Source organism: Desmodus rotundus, chromosome 6 (assembly GCF_022682495.2).
Source record: "Desmodus rotundus isolate HL8 chromosome 6, HLdesRot8A.1, whole genome shotgun sequence".
Classification (NCBI taxonomy): domain Eukaryota; kingdom Metazoa; phylum Chordata; class Mammalia; order Chiroptera; family Phyllostomidae; genus Desmodus; species Desmodus rotundus.
The window spans coordinates 32,713,984-32,730,657 of NC_071392.1; the positions used below are offsets into that span (position 1 = coordinate 32,713,984).

A 16,674-nucleotide genomic window follows, 5' to 3' on the forward strand; every position below is an offset into this window, starting at 1 on the left:
ATCGGTCTCCTGTGAGTTTAGTTAGCATGAAAGGCTTCTCTTGCACTTAGTCACCCTCAGTGAGCCTGCCCAGCATTGTGGGGCATTAGCATCTACAGCTGGGGATGCTGAGCCTGACGCAGCTTCAGATTTCCAGTGCAACACACACAGCTCTGCCACCTAAGGGGCCATGGGTTCAGTGAGGAGTCCATGTGAAAACTAGCCCCAGAAGGCTGTAATCCAAAAATCGAAAAGCTCATCCCAGGTTTCAGAAACTTTAAGGTGACTTACCTGTCAGGACTACTGGCGACCTCAAGTTCTGCAGAGTGAGGGAAGGTCCTCCCATGTAACCACTGGGTAACTCCCACTCCCCAGAATCGCAGACCATCATCAGGTAACACCATAGATGAAGCAAATCTGGCACACTGATTCCAATTAGGGCTTTTTCGTCGAATGCTGAAATAGCAAACTTCTAGGACCACTCTTAGAAATAGGAAAAAAGGGTCTTTGATGCTTCTGAAATAATAAATCCAGTTTTCAATTGCTATTCTATACTGCTTTAAATGGGGCTGTGTCTTCTTAAATTAGCATATATTTGAAAATATTTCTCAAAATATTTTACCCCAGAGCATGGAGGAAAATGAGGATAGAAACAGAAACTTGTAAAAATACATCTTTTAATAACATCAAGAAGTACAGTGCAATTTTATCGAGGCTTTACATTGTGGCTTACAACAAACATATCTATTACAGTGAATATTTACAAGTAAAGTAAACTTAGGGTTCTTTTCTCCCACACAGGATAAACCAAATCTGGTGCCTCATACCACATTTAAGGTTTCTTTTCAAGCTGGCTTCTGTAAAAGGCCCTTAATAGCTTGTGAAAACAAAAAAGATCCCCCATCACAATGATAGCCTGAGGAGCTCCAAAGTTACAAAAAGGAGTTGTAAATGCTTGCTTTCCTTTGATGGCTTTGAAGAATAGCACTGATAGCAAATCTGAAATATTAAAGACACAAAGGGAAACAGCTGTTTGTTTTGTCTAGTGGATCTATAATAAATGCCGATTTAAGGCGACAGATTATGTAGAGAATCCAAAAGATTCTTACAGGAAAAGTTAACATTTATATTTATGATCCCATGGGCTAAAAACTCTCTGATATATTAATGGTTAATTCTACTTTTCTTTAACATTGTTTATACAAAGAACAGAGAGAGGGTTGAATTCTTGACACTTCTGGACAAAGTGAGTGAGAGAGGGGACTGAAAGTAATTAGCAAAGGGGGAAATTAATATTAATCTAAAAATTATACCTGCCATTGTCTCGGAATGATCGAGATTCAGCTCAGTCTGAGAAGAGTTAAAAGGAAGAGAACTGAAGGGAATCAGGAGCTGTTAACTAAAAACCCATAGTCATGCATGCTTTCTCTGAACGACATTTAGAAATTATAGACCTGATTTACTTGCTACATACATAAACCTAGTGTTGGAATTAGAAAAAAAAAAATAACTACCACTTACATCCACGAAGTACCAGAATCATACTCAGATTTGCAAAGAAGCATAAGAATCTGCCGTGCAACTAGCCATTTGTGCAATGCTAAAAAAGCCTGGCGATGGTTAATGGTTACTGGAACAAAACCCTATGAACACGGTACTGATGTGTAGCAAATTACACCAATTAAGTAGGCAGCTCAAATTCACAAGGGTAAAGACCCAATATCCCTGAATTTCTAAGCATCTGTCTCAGTGTTAACAATGTCATCTAAATCTTAGCCCATTTGAAGAGATTTTAAATACTCCTCCTTCATCAATGCACTTTTAGAGGTGAACAGTAACATTTAATTCCTCTACCACTTTTTCCTGTTCTCATGAATCGTATATAGTGTTATTACAGTTTCTAGGCTAAGGTAGGTGCTCTAAAGGATCCAGTAAAGTGAATTTCTAGGTACCAGAACATCGCTGGCATTGTTCAATAAGCTTGTCTACCGGAAAGCCATGTCTCTGGTTAAAATATATTCCTGGGTCAATGATTACAGAGTTAAGACCAGCTAACGATGAAGTCAGACTGTTCCCATCTCTTAGTGAATGGAACATGGTCTCATCCTTTTCATGTATCCTCTGTAGCACCTACTAAAGGGTTGGGCACAGACATGTGCTCAAGGAACTACTCAGTGATGGGGGCAGGCACCGAGTCAAGAGAGAACGGGGTCATGGTGAAGACATCCCTACTTCACCCGTCACTCAAAAGGCGGTCATGAGAGCGAACCTCTGATGTTTGTCACTGAAGGACAGAGGCTTGTCCCCTGCCACTGTCTAAAAGAGAACCACTCCAGCCTCTTGATCTTTTTCTCTTAGTCACTAAGAGATTATACATGGGCGTGAGTACCACTTGGTGGATGGTATCTCTAAAAAGTGTTTTTCTGCCTCAGAGGAAGCACCAATCCATCTCATGGCACATTTTAACTCCAAGAATACAATTTATAAAATCGTTAACTCTTAAAATTGTTAAATGTTATCCATACCAATATATATTTATAATGCTAGGCTTATTTTCTCTGCTATCACTTAAAATGCATTTTATTTTTAAACACTGGCATGAGGTAGAAGGAACTCAGAAAAAAAAGTAATCTTCAAAATACCAAACTCTATCCAATACAATTAGCCCCAAGAGAGAACTAAGAAAAGTCACAGCCTTAAGCTGGTAGTCTAGTTGGACTACTGTAAAGGTATCAATTACCCTTACTGAAAGGAATTTCTTGTATCTGAAATTGTCCTTTTTTGTTTTTCACTGGTTTAAGGTATTATAGAAAAAGGACAACACACATTCTGAAATATTCATAAAGATCATATACAACAGCTTCTCTCAGCCATCATTTTTTACACGATCATGTTCCTCTAAATCATTTCAATTGAGACACGGGTCCTTTCCACTTGAATTTCTGATCAGGTATCAATATGGAGGTTAAAAGTCCTCCTAGCGTAAGAAGCAAGATACAAGGAATGATTCACATTTAAAATAATATACTTTTCATAAAACTAGCAGCACTTCATTCTACCAGAACGTACAAATTTGGCTTCAGAGACTGGTCAGAAACAAACGAAAATGTATAATTGTCTGAAACAGCTCCTTGTACAAGAGAAATGGGAGGCTAAAAGTTTTCTTTAACAACTACTTCTCCATCAAGTGGTGTGTGAAACTACTGGAATGTCAATCTCAATGGCAGAGAGGCGGGAGCGTGCTGAATAGGGCTGTGGGTAAGTATGCATACTGGGGGGATGGGAGTACAGTGGTTGCCAGAAAGGAGAGGGCAAAGATTTGCACGCACAATACCAAACGAACAGGAGAAGGGAGGTCATAAACAGGCCCCCGGCACTAGCGATTGTGACATACACTGCGTAGTCAAACATAAAGACTGGCTCGAACTTTCTGTTCAGATGAATGTTGTAAAAGAAGACCCAGATGGATGGGGAGAGGCTCACAGTACCTGCCAGGAAAAAGAGCAGCCCGGCCACCAGGTGGCAGCCTGCACTATTGACCAGACACTTGGCCAGTTTGATGTTGGGCACCGAGGACCTGAAAGCCGTGTTACACATTCCAATCAGGCAGAGCAGCAGGGCACCCATTGCGATCAGGATGCTGAGGGGCAGGGCAAACTGGAGGACCCGCAGGTCCAGCTGGTCAACTGATGCGTACCAAGCAGTGTCGTACATCAGGCAGTCACTGCTCCCGTCGTAGCGGGCGCACTTCACCCACAGGCCCGTGTAAACAGTCAGGTTCTTCTCATTTTTGTTGAACGTGATCAGTCGTAATTTTCTCCAGTTGGGAAGCAGAGTCCCCGCAAAGAGGCCGGCTACCGAGGCGATTCCACACAGGAAGGAGAGGACTGTGGCTGCATGGACATCCCGACAGCCCATGGCAGGCAGGCTTGTGCAGCACTGTCCGTCAGACTGGAGGTGACACACAAGAGGACAAAGCGTGAGGGGACAGAAAGAGAGCTGACTGGCAACATAACTACTGATGTTACTGCGAAGAGGAAATTCTGTCCTTGCAGCCTCCAAATGTACAATGAAAATGTCTATAAATACATGTGTGTGAGACCTCAGGGCACAGACGCACACACATCTGCTCGGTTACCGCTGCCTGGGTCGTGTAGCAACTGAAGTCTTTAGACGTGAGTATTTTTCTTCACAGCGAATCAGAGGAACAAACAGAGTAATGTCAAATTCTCTTAACATCACATCTGAAACTCTTTCGGTTGTCAATAATCATTCAACACACACATATGAAGTACTTTCATGTGTCAGGCATTCAAATAAACAGGGCCGGGGCATTCAACAACCATCAACTACAAACACCACAAATTCAGCCTCAAATGCTCACGCAAATGTAAAACGAGACACAGCAGAGGTGGAGGCGGCTCTGAAGACACAGGTGCGGGGAAAGCAGCACACCAGAGCAGCAGGCTGCTTGGGTTCTAATCCCCATGTCCTCCTTACCAGCCCATGACCTTAGCTACAGACTCTCCGTGCCTCATTTTTCTCATCTGTAAAATGTGAAAAGCAACACTGCCTACACCTCACAGAACTGTTCTAAGTATTTAATGAGTTAATATGGTATCGAGTGCTTAAAACACGTCTAGTGTATTGTAAGCGCAAGGCAAATGTTCATGAATTACTTCTCAGTGACCAGCTCAATCCTTGGCATACTGGAGCAGTTCAGAAAACGTGTGTTGAATAAATGGTAAAGAAGAGAAAGCAAACATCTCATTCTTTTATACAGGGCACACTGGGAAATTCCAAAATGTAAACGAACTCCCCTCCAATGAGTTTGACAAAGGAAAAGACAAAGGTCCCTGAAATTATTCTGCTCAGCTACTTCCTGGCTGCTTCAAGATGACCTGCGTGCTTGTAAATTATTCTACTACTGATTATTGGTTATTACATTGGTATACTACTTCTGGCTATTATACTACTACTGCTCATGTAAGATGAATGCTAAAATTTCTGAAGTGATAGTTACCTATTTCTATTAATGCTATTATAGGGAAAAGATGTGGCCAGGCCTTTCTCTCAGCCCAAATTAACAGGCTGTGTCCTTTTTCTGTATATGACGAACTATAGCCAGTACCTTATTCAGTTTTAATTTCTTCAAAAGTTTGAAATTCCCTCTCCAAACACCACCTTTTCTCTGCCTTCTGTCATGCCCCTATGAGGCACAAGGACAGACCACTTTAATAACATAGCACGTTTACTTCTTTCAGTCATGAGGAAGCGGCAAGGTTGAGAATGTTCTTCCTTCCGCATACAGTACAGGTTTACGAATCCATCACCTTTCGCAGGGTCAAATCTTATCTACTGGTATGATGGAGTAGCATTCCCAGGGGCTCAGGGGTCAGAAAGGAAAACACGACCAAAATGCTACAAAACTGGGCCAGGGCTTGACCAAATGTATTCAAATGAGAAGACCAATGTTGTTTGGAAAATTATGTATTTGCATATTTAATCTACTCATGTAACCAGGAATAACTTTAGTAGCAGAAAATACAGGTATGTGTAAACACTAACCTACACACACATATAAAAGTATACAATATAAAGTCAGAGTTTAAGCACCACTGACCATATTTAAAGTCCTCAATTTACACATAATTAGTTCTAAGTTTCTCCATTATATTAGTTTACTACTTGTTCTCATGCTGCTTTCTGTCAATGTTACCAGAAGTAGCAACTGTTTAAGAAAATGTTATAGATGAAAAGAAAACATGGAATTATAGCCCGTATTTTTTTTTTTTCATGCAAACTGGGGAGAAAAACTGTCTTACTTAAATTTAGCAACCAACCGCCTTGGTCCAGCCATGGAAACTCTAGTGCAGCTTCAAGAGTATCTACACTGGCAAATGCAACTCATGAAACTGAGGGTTCTTATGAGTTTTATTATATTTAGGTTTAAATCCTGCCTCTAGAAATCACACCTCTCTCTCCCTCCCTCTCCACTACACACACACACACACACACACACACACACACACAACCTCCCCCCCAGAGACCTAGCTGTTTCCCTGGGTAACTACCAACCCCTGGGGAAGCAGAAAACAGTCCCCTGGACCTGACTAATGATCACAGCACTCAGACCTCTGGCAGACTAAAGGTAACATCTTGACCTAGTTATGTTTCAGCTCCTGAACCCTAAGGAGCAATGACCCCCCGCCCCCCGCCCAGCCACTTTCCCATGAACCATATAAACGGACACCAGAACAAACCTCAGAACTGTCCTCAAGACCTCAAGAAATGATTTATTACCCTTACCTCACTTCCAACCAATAAGCTCCCAGCGTGACCCCAAAGGTTATAATCCGTGGTGTTTGATTTTGCCCTTCTAACCTGCAACTTACACGCCACCCAGGAATTCAAGCTTCTGAGCATTAGCTTCCCGTTCTCCTGGGTGGCGCCATTCATAATAAAATGGCCAATATTTCCCCACTGCAATTCCTGGTGTCTAGTGTTTGGCTCTGCTAGTACCAGGAGGACAAACTCTTTTCTGTTTGGTAACATTAATGATGTCAAGCTCTAGAAGTCAGCTTCCTGTTGGCTTTTGCTCATCTACCTGTCTTGCCCATACACTGTAAGCAACTGGCCGTCATTTGAGGAGTATTTGAATAAATGAGTACCAGGCCCTGTTCCAAGACCACAGTACTCACAAAGTCTACTGATAATGTAGAAATGAACAAGGAAGTACCACTGCTGAGCAATCATTCATTCAACAGGTATTTCCTGAGTATTTAGCACTGTGTTAGGCCCTGGAGGAATACTGAGGCCACTAAGATCTAGACTCTGCCCCAATATGTAACAGTTTTTATAAGAACTCAAAATACCAACAGTGAACCAGCTGTATCATTACTACATATCAAGCAATTATTGTTCAGTATTAAGCAAAGTGAACCAACAATGTACCTGTTTATAAAAATGTATCATCCAGGGTTTTAAAAAACAACTGAGCAATGAAAGACAACAATGATTTGATTAAAGTTGTGAAGACATTAAAAAAAAAAAAAAACCCTCTGTTTCTTTCAAAACTTGAGAACTCCTTCAGGTGACCTGGTCAGAGTCCTCACCCAAGCACAATTCCTCCTTGCTTTCAGAGGCAGGGTTCAGATACTGGGGGTGGCAATGTAATTGAGATTCTCCAACCAAACTGCCCTATATCACTGGTTCCTAAATGCAAATGGACTGAGAAACAAGATCAGGGTGAACGACTTTATTATTAATAAGTAAATTCCTGTATTTCCTTGCCTACAGACCAGTAAAAAATGCTAGTGAACAGAGGTGGGTCAATATTTATTTCGGTATAAAGTAGAGACTCTTTGTGCTATGCACCAACTAATTTTGAATAATAATTTTTTTCCAATGCAAATCTGATCATTCCAGTACATTTCTTACTATTCAGTGACTTATTTTCCTCAGAATAAAGTTTTTAAATTTTCAAATCCCACCAATTGGTTGCCAAATTCTCAATCTCCTTACATGTCACTCTCCCACCTTATACACTATAGTCTACATAGCTATACTGCTTTTCTTTCAACTTCTTCACTTTTCTACTTTTTTAAAAAATATTTTATTTACTTATTTTTAGAGAGAGGGGAAGGGAAGGAGAGAGGGAGAGAAAGTTCAATAGGTTGCCTCTCACATGCCCCCAACTGGGGACCTGGCCTGCAACCCAGGCATGTGCCCTGACCAGGAATCAACCCCACAACCCAGGTTGCAGGCCGGGCGCTCAATCCACTGAGCCACACCAACCAGGGCTAATTTTCCACTTTTTAATTTTGCGAAGGTCTTTTCTTCATGCTATTCTTCCTCCTAGAACTTTCTTAATCCCATCCTAGTCTTTGCTTAGCCAACACATATTCATCTTAGCCATTCCTGGCCCTAACCTTGCCCTTCCCACCCTTCTCTTGCATCTTCCCCATGCCCCTAGTTATATGCCCTGGTAGCACCTTTGTACTTTTTCTTTGGTAGCAGCAATTGTGCCAACTAACTCCTTATTCAGTATTTATCTTTCCCACCACACTGTGAATTCCAGGAGGACAAAGAGCCTTCTGTTTTATTCACTTTGTCCCACTGGCACACAGAAGGCACTCAATTCCTGATACATGAGTGAACAAACAAACAAATGAAAGGCCCATATGATCTGGTCAGGATACAGACAGAACGTTATAAATCTGCTCTATTCCCAACAGTCCCATTCATTCGTACTCTGTTTTCTGACGCCTCCAAGCTTCTTCTAGACTGTGCCCCTGCTTTCCACTCTTTACTGGCAAAGTCTTTCCATTTTTTTCCAAACAAAAGTTCATTTTCTTCCCCTAGAAACTTCCCAAGAAAAATAAGCCTTTGCCAGGTATTTATATACAAACTATGCTTCTAGAAATATCTAAGTTTGGCAACACTGATTAAGTTCCACAGTGGTTAGGGAGTCAATCTTTTATGACTGTGTTGTTGTTTATGTTTTCAACTTAATAAGCACTGGATATACCCCCTCTTCATTAAGAGTAGTTAATAGATCAAATTAATGTTTGCTTATCAAAACTAAATAATTTATTATATTTGCATTTACATTTTCTTTTTAAAACAGCAATGGGGGAAAGATAAACATCTTTTTGCCATGTGAAAACCCCTTATTAGGGACCGCAGAAAACACACAAAGCCAAGCACACACTTTAACAAATCTCATGAACACCCGCTGGAGCCAGCCTTGAGCTGGGATACACATCCTTATTATTTCCTTCCGAGAGGCTCGGCATTGCAGCCCGGAGGGGGGGGGGGGGGGTCAGACACCCAAACTGGACAAGACATCTATTTCCTCTGACCTCGGTCCTCATCTGTATCCTCTGAGTAGTTGTCAGACCATGAATAGTAAAGCCCTTTGTAAAACACAATATGGTCAGAAATTTAACTCTGTAATGATTACTAGTAGGATTTCTTACTTTCCTTAGCCAGGAACATGCCTTTATTCTGAACTATCAGCAAACAACCACAGATGAGTTAGCCATGTAACAAAAGTGACAGAGCATTCCCTTTGGAGTGGTTACTGACCAAAGCAAGTAAGGAGTATTTCAAAACACCCAATTGGTATCAGTCATGTGACTATCTGTTCCACAGTGATTTCAGAGAAGTAAATGGATACGTTTTGATACACAATAAAAAGTTATCAAAGACATCGTTTCAAATAAAAATATTGTCAAAAGAGTATCTGTTCTATGGTTTTGAATAGAGTTTGAAGTAGTATGGAGCAGGAACAGTGGCCAAGAGCTATAGAAATTCACAGATCCATTACTACGTATTTTTTCAGGGACAATTCTAAGGAATAGCTATAGGAGAAGACATGTAACAGCAGCTACATTAATTCTTGATGGTAACAGTTGCAGTCCCTTCCACCTGTAATTTGGGTTTTCTTAGAAACTTGTAAGTCAATCATTGCAGTCACAAAGGAGGTCCGTCCTATAACTCAATTTGGCTGAAGAGAAAAATGTGTCATCTGATATATAGTAGCAAAAAGAAGAGAAATATAATCAAAGGATGTACTTACTCTTTGAGGTACTTGATAGTTTTACAACTTTGTTCAACTTAGAAGAAATATATGCACATCTGAACAAAGAGTAGAGATGATCTGGACCTAAAGAAATAGGGAAAATGCCTCAAATTAATATGATACTTCTTTAAAACTCCATTTGGATTCACATGGAATTAAGAAAAATATTTTGCAATCATATAAAACCAATGAAATGCTGTATCAAAAAAAGGTAGGTAGGAAGTTTTTTTTTTAAGGCAGTTTATTCCTGTGGCCAAGAGTGTTCAACTAAAAAAATATATATTACATTGTCCTGCTTTATAGAAGAGGCGGCCCAGGACACACTACCCCAAAATATAAGACCCTGGCGGACTGTACATTTCAAGCTGAAGGGACCTGAGCAACAGCAGGGGCAGGGAGGGCTTTCTGACCTCACCCAGGAGCAGGTCATGAAACCCTCAGGTGAGGGCTGCCCTTCCTATACCGAGATGCTGGGAGGAGTCTGAATGAACAGGCCTTGCTGCTTCCCCTAGTTTACTACATTTTGCTCCTACAGTATTTTATAGGATCACATTTTCCCAAGACTGCCACTTCTCATCAAAACTAGCACAAAAATACTCAGGTTTAACCACTTTTTTGGGTCTTCACTTCTGTATGAAAGCTCCCATGTCACATAGAACGTATTGATTAAATCTGTATGCTTTTAAAAAAATAAAGGCAGTTTATTCTTAAATTCACACACATAACATGTAGAATAAAAAATAACTCTCGCTTTATGAGAAGATGGGAGAAATAAAAGTATCACTTTACTATCTTGGCAATAAAATGTCAACATCTGATGAATTTTTAAATCATTATCATAACTATAGTGAAAGAATAAAGAGGGCTGAGGAAAGACTACATTCGTTTGAGGAAAGAAACTCATTATGTTTCTTTTATGCCTTTTAGTAGAATAGATAATGACCACAAAACTAGGCAAAGCTTTTTATTTATTGTTATTCAATTACAGTTGTCTGCATTTTATCCCCATCCACCCCACCGCAGCCAAACCCATAAAACTAGGCAGCTGATCCTCATTTTGCATGCTAAAATTTGCAACTAGAATGTTTGAGTTTACAGTTCCACCAATGGCTCAACCTGCTATTTAAATGTTTCCATATATCTTTTTTAAGCATCAGCAACTTCCTCTTCAAATACTATTTATCTCAATAGGTAGGATGAGACTGAAAACTTGTAAACGCCCGGTAACTTCCTGGATCAAGGCGTTCATCACTAACCCTATTATGACTATTATATAGAATGCTGTCCGAGGCAGTCTGCACCTTAGAGATTACAATCAAATTATTTTATTTTCTAAATGTATGTTTCTTCAGTTGGTATCAAGCATAACTGCTCACTCTAAAATTAGGTGAAATCACTTTACAATTAAAAACACACCCTAAGATCCCCGAGCGATTATTTTAAGCGCGGTCACCAAGGAAAGCAAACGAAGCTTTCCGAGCCCTCCGCGCTCCCCCACCCCCCTCCCCAGCTCGGAGCTGTGTCCTCAGCCGCACCGGGGCGGCAGGAAGAAAAGGGGGAGGGGGCGCTCTCTCAGTTCCAGCCAATGGGGAGCCCGCAGCAGTGACTGTGGAACGCTCTCAGAACGAGCCCTCGCCTGCAGCAGTGAGTGGGTTTGAACCGCGAGCAGGTCATCATTACACAACCACCCGCAGCTGGGGATTCGGAAATAGCAACTTGCAGTTGCACACAGCACACCCGGCCGGCCAAGCCGCCAGCCCTGGGCTGCTCCCGCAAGACACGGCGACATTTCCGCACTTTTCGGGTACAAAATAAATTTTTAAAGCTTTATCAAACACCTCTCCTCGCTCAATTTTCATGCCCACCAACGTGGTCAGCATTTTTCAATGTCCCTGATGCCCTTCGAGTTACCTGTTTTACACAAAATCCTCAACTACTTACGTAAAAGACCCAGAAATCGGAACATTCTCCACTCCACCTACCTGTTCCTCACATCCAAGGCATTCTTCTCGCCCACACCGCGGAGCCTCTCAATGAATCTCCCTCTCCGTTTCCCAGGAAGTGCGTTCCCTGCTAACCGCCCCGCAGGCTTCTGGGAGCCGACTCAGTTCTCCCGAGGCCAAAACGGGAATGTCCTGGATAACGGGGAGACTACAATTCCCAGAACCCACTGGGCCGCCGGCTGCGGGCCGCCGCAACATCCTGCGGTCACCTGCCCAGCCTTTCACCCACTTCCTCCACCCCTCTTGCACCTTCAGGTCTGCCCAGGTTTGAGTTACAGGTCTAAAAAAAAAAAAGTTCAAAGAAAAAAACCTGAAAATAGTTTTGAGTTGGGTATTTCCGACTAAATGTGATTTGTCTATAAAGTTTGTTAGCAAATAATCCTTAAATACTTTTCCCCCTTCAAATCATTTAGCAAGGCACAAAGTAGTAAAGTCAAACTCTGTATTTTGAAAGTGGTCAGAGGTACAGAAAATGTGTACAGTACAATGAATACCCATGGACTTACCTTCTATGTTCAACAAGTATCAACACTTTGCCCCATTTATTTTATCTCCACTTACTGTGTGTGTAATCGTTCGAAAGTAGTAGGCATCACTACACTTCAGCATCCTTTAAATTTTTAAAAATACATATTTAACTGCCTACGTTTATATGGGGCTTTGCTATTATACATATCAGTCGGGTGGCCTTAAGCAACTTCCTTCTCTCTGAGATTATCTTTAAGAGGAGAGTAAGATGACCTACATTGCAGGGTTGTCTTGAAAATTGAGAGACTTGACCTGGCCCCATAGGTCAGTTGGTTGCAGCATCCCTTCAATGCTGAAAGAGAGACAGCATCGGGTGGTAAAAGGATGTGGGTACAGATAGGTTCTGGGTCCCAGGCCAGCTCTGGCAATAGCAGATGGATGATGATGGCAATTTAACACAGTATAACTCACTCTTCTGCTCTGAACTCCAGTTCTCTCATCTATAAAACTGAATTGAATCAAATAGCTGTGTATCAAAATATTTTATAATGTATTTCTTGATCACTAATGAATACTACCTAGTTAGCAGACTTTTGCCGGGATGTATAGGCAATTGATTGCTATTTAAGAATAACAGCTCCAAAAATATGGGGGAGGGGGGATCCTATTTCTAGACTTACTGATCAAGTTTGGGTCCTTCACTATAGCAAATATGGAACAACATTTTTACATGCCCTAGTGGGACTAGAACAGTAGAGTATCATTCTCAAAATGACTTTAGGTAATACTTTAGATAGCAATTAACAATCTTGGCTTCCCAGTTTTTCTCAACGGAGACTTTTTAAGGAGTAAGACAAAAATTCACTGCCATATACTATCATCAAAATTCTACAAAGATTCCTGTTTCATTACTATATTAGTTTCTTATTGTTGCTGTAACAAATTACCATGAACTCAGTGGCTTAAAACACCATAAATTTATTACCTTACAGTTCTGGCATGCATCTCACTGGGCTAAAATCAAGGGGTCCTCAGGGCTGCATTTTTTCTAAAGGATCCAGGGGAGGATCAGTTTCCTTCCCTTTTCCAGTTTCCCGGAGATACCTGTGTTCCTTGGCTTGTGGCCCCTTCCGTCCTGAAACCCTGCAATAGCTGGTTGAATCTTTCAGCATACAAATCACATCACTCTGATGTTCTTCTGCCTCCCTTTCATCTTTTAAGAATCGTTCTGATTACATTTGACCCATCCAAACCACCCAGGATAATTTCTCTATTTTATGGTCATCTGACTAGCAACCTTAACCCCTCCTAGCCATGTGCAGAACTTACTCACAGACTCTGGAGATGAGGATGAGAAAGTCTTAGGGGAACATTATTCTGCCTTCCACAGTTTCCAACCTCTTTCTAGTCGAATCCACAGGCCTATTTTGGTCCTAATTCTCTTCCATCTGCCCTGCCCACTCCCCATCTCCATCCACACTGCACAATTCTAAATGCCTTTTTTCCCCCCTCAACTCTTCTTTCTTGGATGTGAAAACAACATTTCCACTTCTCTTTGAGTGTATCTGATTATGTCCCTTTCTACCTGTTGCTTCCACTTCCTTCTCTCCACTCCTGTTATCAAAAGTCTCTGTCCTATGCCCCATCAATAAAAAATTTCCTCAGAGGGCAATGTTTTCTATCTCCCCAAATTCACATCTCTCACCAAGACTTTCCATAACTTTAATACTATTTCTAATTACCAGCTTATATGGATAACTGCTATTACTTCAATTTCAGTAGTTTCCACATACAAATTAATCATTGTACCCTATGTCTTCCATTATCTCCTATTGTGTCAATGGTTTCTTATGTTCTTTATTGTCTTCTTTATTTCTTATCTTCTGTGATATTTTCTTCATACCTTTTCACTCAAATTAGGAACCACATTCTGACTTCATTTGAAATATGCACTTGCCACTTACTCACTACGTTACTGGTTCAAAGTCCTCGTGTCTGACACTCCGAAAGGTCAAAACTCAAAATGTCAGAGTTTGGAATGAGGAAAACTTTACTGATCAAGAAAGTGCCAGCTGAAAAGATGGGAGTGCTAGCAGTTTCTCAAATCCATCTTTTAAAAAGTAGAGGTCAGGCTTCTTTTACATTAAGGGAAGAGAAAAGGGAGGGGCTGTTTTTGTAAAAACTGGAGCCCCAACCAGAATTCCTGTAATGATCAGCATGTCTAAAGAGGAGCTACTGGCCTAATGGCCTTGGGAACAGAGCAGGCTGGAGTAAGACGGAGTCAGAGAGACCTAGCATTTCACTCTGTTGCAAATACAAAAACTTGACCTCTTCACATTAAAACATGCAACAATTTCCTTACATATATACTTATGTGAATTTAAAAATAATAGATAACATTTATTATGTACATAGATATCACTGTATATGTATGATGTACCAAGCATTTTTTTTCATGGATTACCTAATATAATCACAATAACCCTATATTAATGACAAAGAAATTGAGATCAGAGAGGTCAAATAATTTGCCCACAGTCAAGAAGTAGCAAGTGATAGATATTCCTAAAAGGTGCTGTCACCACTTAGAACTGTGCTGAGTCAGACCCGTCTCCTTTATTTTGGATGTCTGCCTCTAATACATTACTTATCCTAAATGCTCATTGATGCTATTCCTGACCTTGGAATGGCCTGTGTCAATGTAAGAAACATCCAAACCTGTAGAGAATTTTTATGCGTTTATTTAAGCCAAACTGATTGATAATTGCCAGCCAGCAAAAATCTCAATGAATTGAGAAAATGCGCTGGAAAATGGCAGCTTTATCATTTATTTTGTACATCAGAATCAAAGGAGAAGATGGAGGGGGTTACAAGAAATCCACTGGTGACAGTAGGGAGGTGGGAGAAAGAACAGTGGGGAAATCTCTGAGATTGGTTAAAAAGAGGGATAGATAGATATGTACTTCTTTTTCATAGGTGGGTATAGAACAGTTCACAATGAACTTTTACAGCACATAGAAATGGTGTGCGGGAGAACGAGACAAGAACGAGGGGTTCTGTGGGATTCTGTTCTGGTGGGAAACTGTGCTCTGAGGAGTAGTCAGCGGTCTATGCTTCTCCGTAATTGTCTCTACAGAACCTCTCCTCCCACCCACCCCTCCACACAGGATCCAGGCAACTGCTGGTCTATTTTCTGTCACTATAGGTCAGTTACATCACTGATTGAGTTTTTGAATATTAAACTAACCTTCCATTTCTGAAATAAACTCACCTTAATCATTACGCATTAGCTCTCTTATGTATTTCTGTATTCATTTACCTAACATTTTGCTTAGGATTTTTGCATCTATGTTTATAAATGCAATTGGGCTGCAAATTTCCCTCCTACTAATGCCCTTGTCATACTTTGATATCAGGGTTATGATGGCCGCATAAAGTGGGCTGGCAGGTGTTTTTCATTCTCCTCTTTTCTATTCTCTAGAAGAATTTGTGTAAGGTAGATGTTATTTTTTCCTTATTTGGTTTGAATCAACCAGCAAAACCAACTGACTTAGGTTATTAATTTTAAAATACATATAGAACTATTCACATATTGTTTCTTCTTTGCTGTCAGATTTTGTAAGATGTACATTTTCTTGACTTTTTATTAAAATATGACATTAAGCATGAAGCTTGATTTCTGAAAAATGCACCATTTATTGACGTAAAGTTTACATTCCTTTGTCTTTTAGTATCTGTAGGCTCTTAATGATATCCTTTTATTCCTGATACTGGGTATTTAAGCTTACTCTGTATTCCTTCACTCTTCCTCATAGTGCTGGGGGGTTATAAACTTGTCATTTCAAAGAACCAAGTTTTATCTTTGTTGAAATTCTCTATTGCATGTTTGTTTTCTATTTTACTTGTTGCTGTTCTTACTGTCTTTTAATTTTCTTTAGGTGTTAAGTTCTTTTTATAAGATTTATTTTAGATGTTCAGTTCATTGCCTTACAGCTTTTCACCTTTATTATATGTATTTGGGTCGATAAATTTTCCTTTTAGAATGGGTTAAATATATCTCATACATTTTCAGAACATTCACTTCAAAATACGTTCTAATTTCCACTGCCATTTCTTCTTTGACCCATTGGTTGTTAGGATGTAAGTTCTCAATCTACAGGCATTCTAAGCATATTTTTATTACTGATGTCTAGTCTAATTTCTTGGTAATCAAAGAACTTACTTTGTATGAACTTGATTTGTTGGAACTTGCAGCCATTTGCCTTTACATGCGACTGATCTTTCATGATGACCCACGCGTGTCTGAGAGCAGTGTGCATTCTGCAGTCCAGGACACAGTGTTTATACGCGTGACTCTTAGGTCAAATATGGAAATTATGTCGTTCAAATCTTGCATGTCTTTATAAATTCTTTTCTCTGTTGTACCTGAAAAAGGTATGTTAAAATTTCTCCATAGCTCTGATTGATGGTTCAGTGGTTCAATGTGGTTCAGTGGGTTGGGTGTCGATCCTCAAACCAAAAGGTAGACAGTTCAATTCCCAGTCAGGAGACATGCCTGGGTGCAGGCCAGGTCCCCGGTTGGTGGGGTGCGAGAGGCAACCAACCCATGTCCTCTCACACAGCGATCGATGTTTCTCT

At 40.5% G+C, this 16,674-nt stretch overlaps 1 protein-coding gene across 1 annotated transcript; it reads right to left on the reverse strand.

Moving 5' to 3' along the window:
• Nucleotides 1–636: 636 nt before the first annotated feature.
• On the reverse strand, nucleotides 637–11,680 carry CLDN12 (claudin 12). Its single transcript, XM_024577267.3, has 3 exons — nucleotides 11,548–11,680; nucleotides 9,563–9,649; nucleotides 637–3,930 (listed from the first exon to the last, which is right to left on the reverse strand). The coding sequence occupies exon 3, from the start codon at nucleotides 3,895–3,897 to the stop codon at nucleotides 3,163–3,165; it is 735 nt and encodes a 244-aa protein (XP_024433035.1). The 5' UTR covers nucleotides 3,898–3,930; nucleotides 9,563–9,649; nucleotides 11,548–11,680; the 3' UTR covers nucleotides 637–3,162.
• Nucleotides 11,681–16,674: the final 4,994 nt, after the last annotated feature.

Bases quoted from the DNA above. Each gene is read 5' to 3' on its own strand.
- CLDN12 (XM_024577267.3), bottom strand. From the start codon at position 3,897: ATGGGCTGTCGGGATGTCCATGCAGCCACAGTCCTCTCCTTCCTGTGT.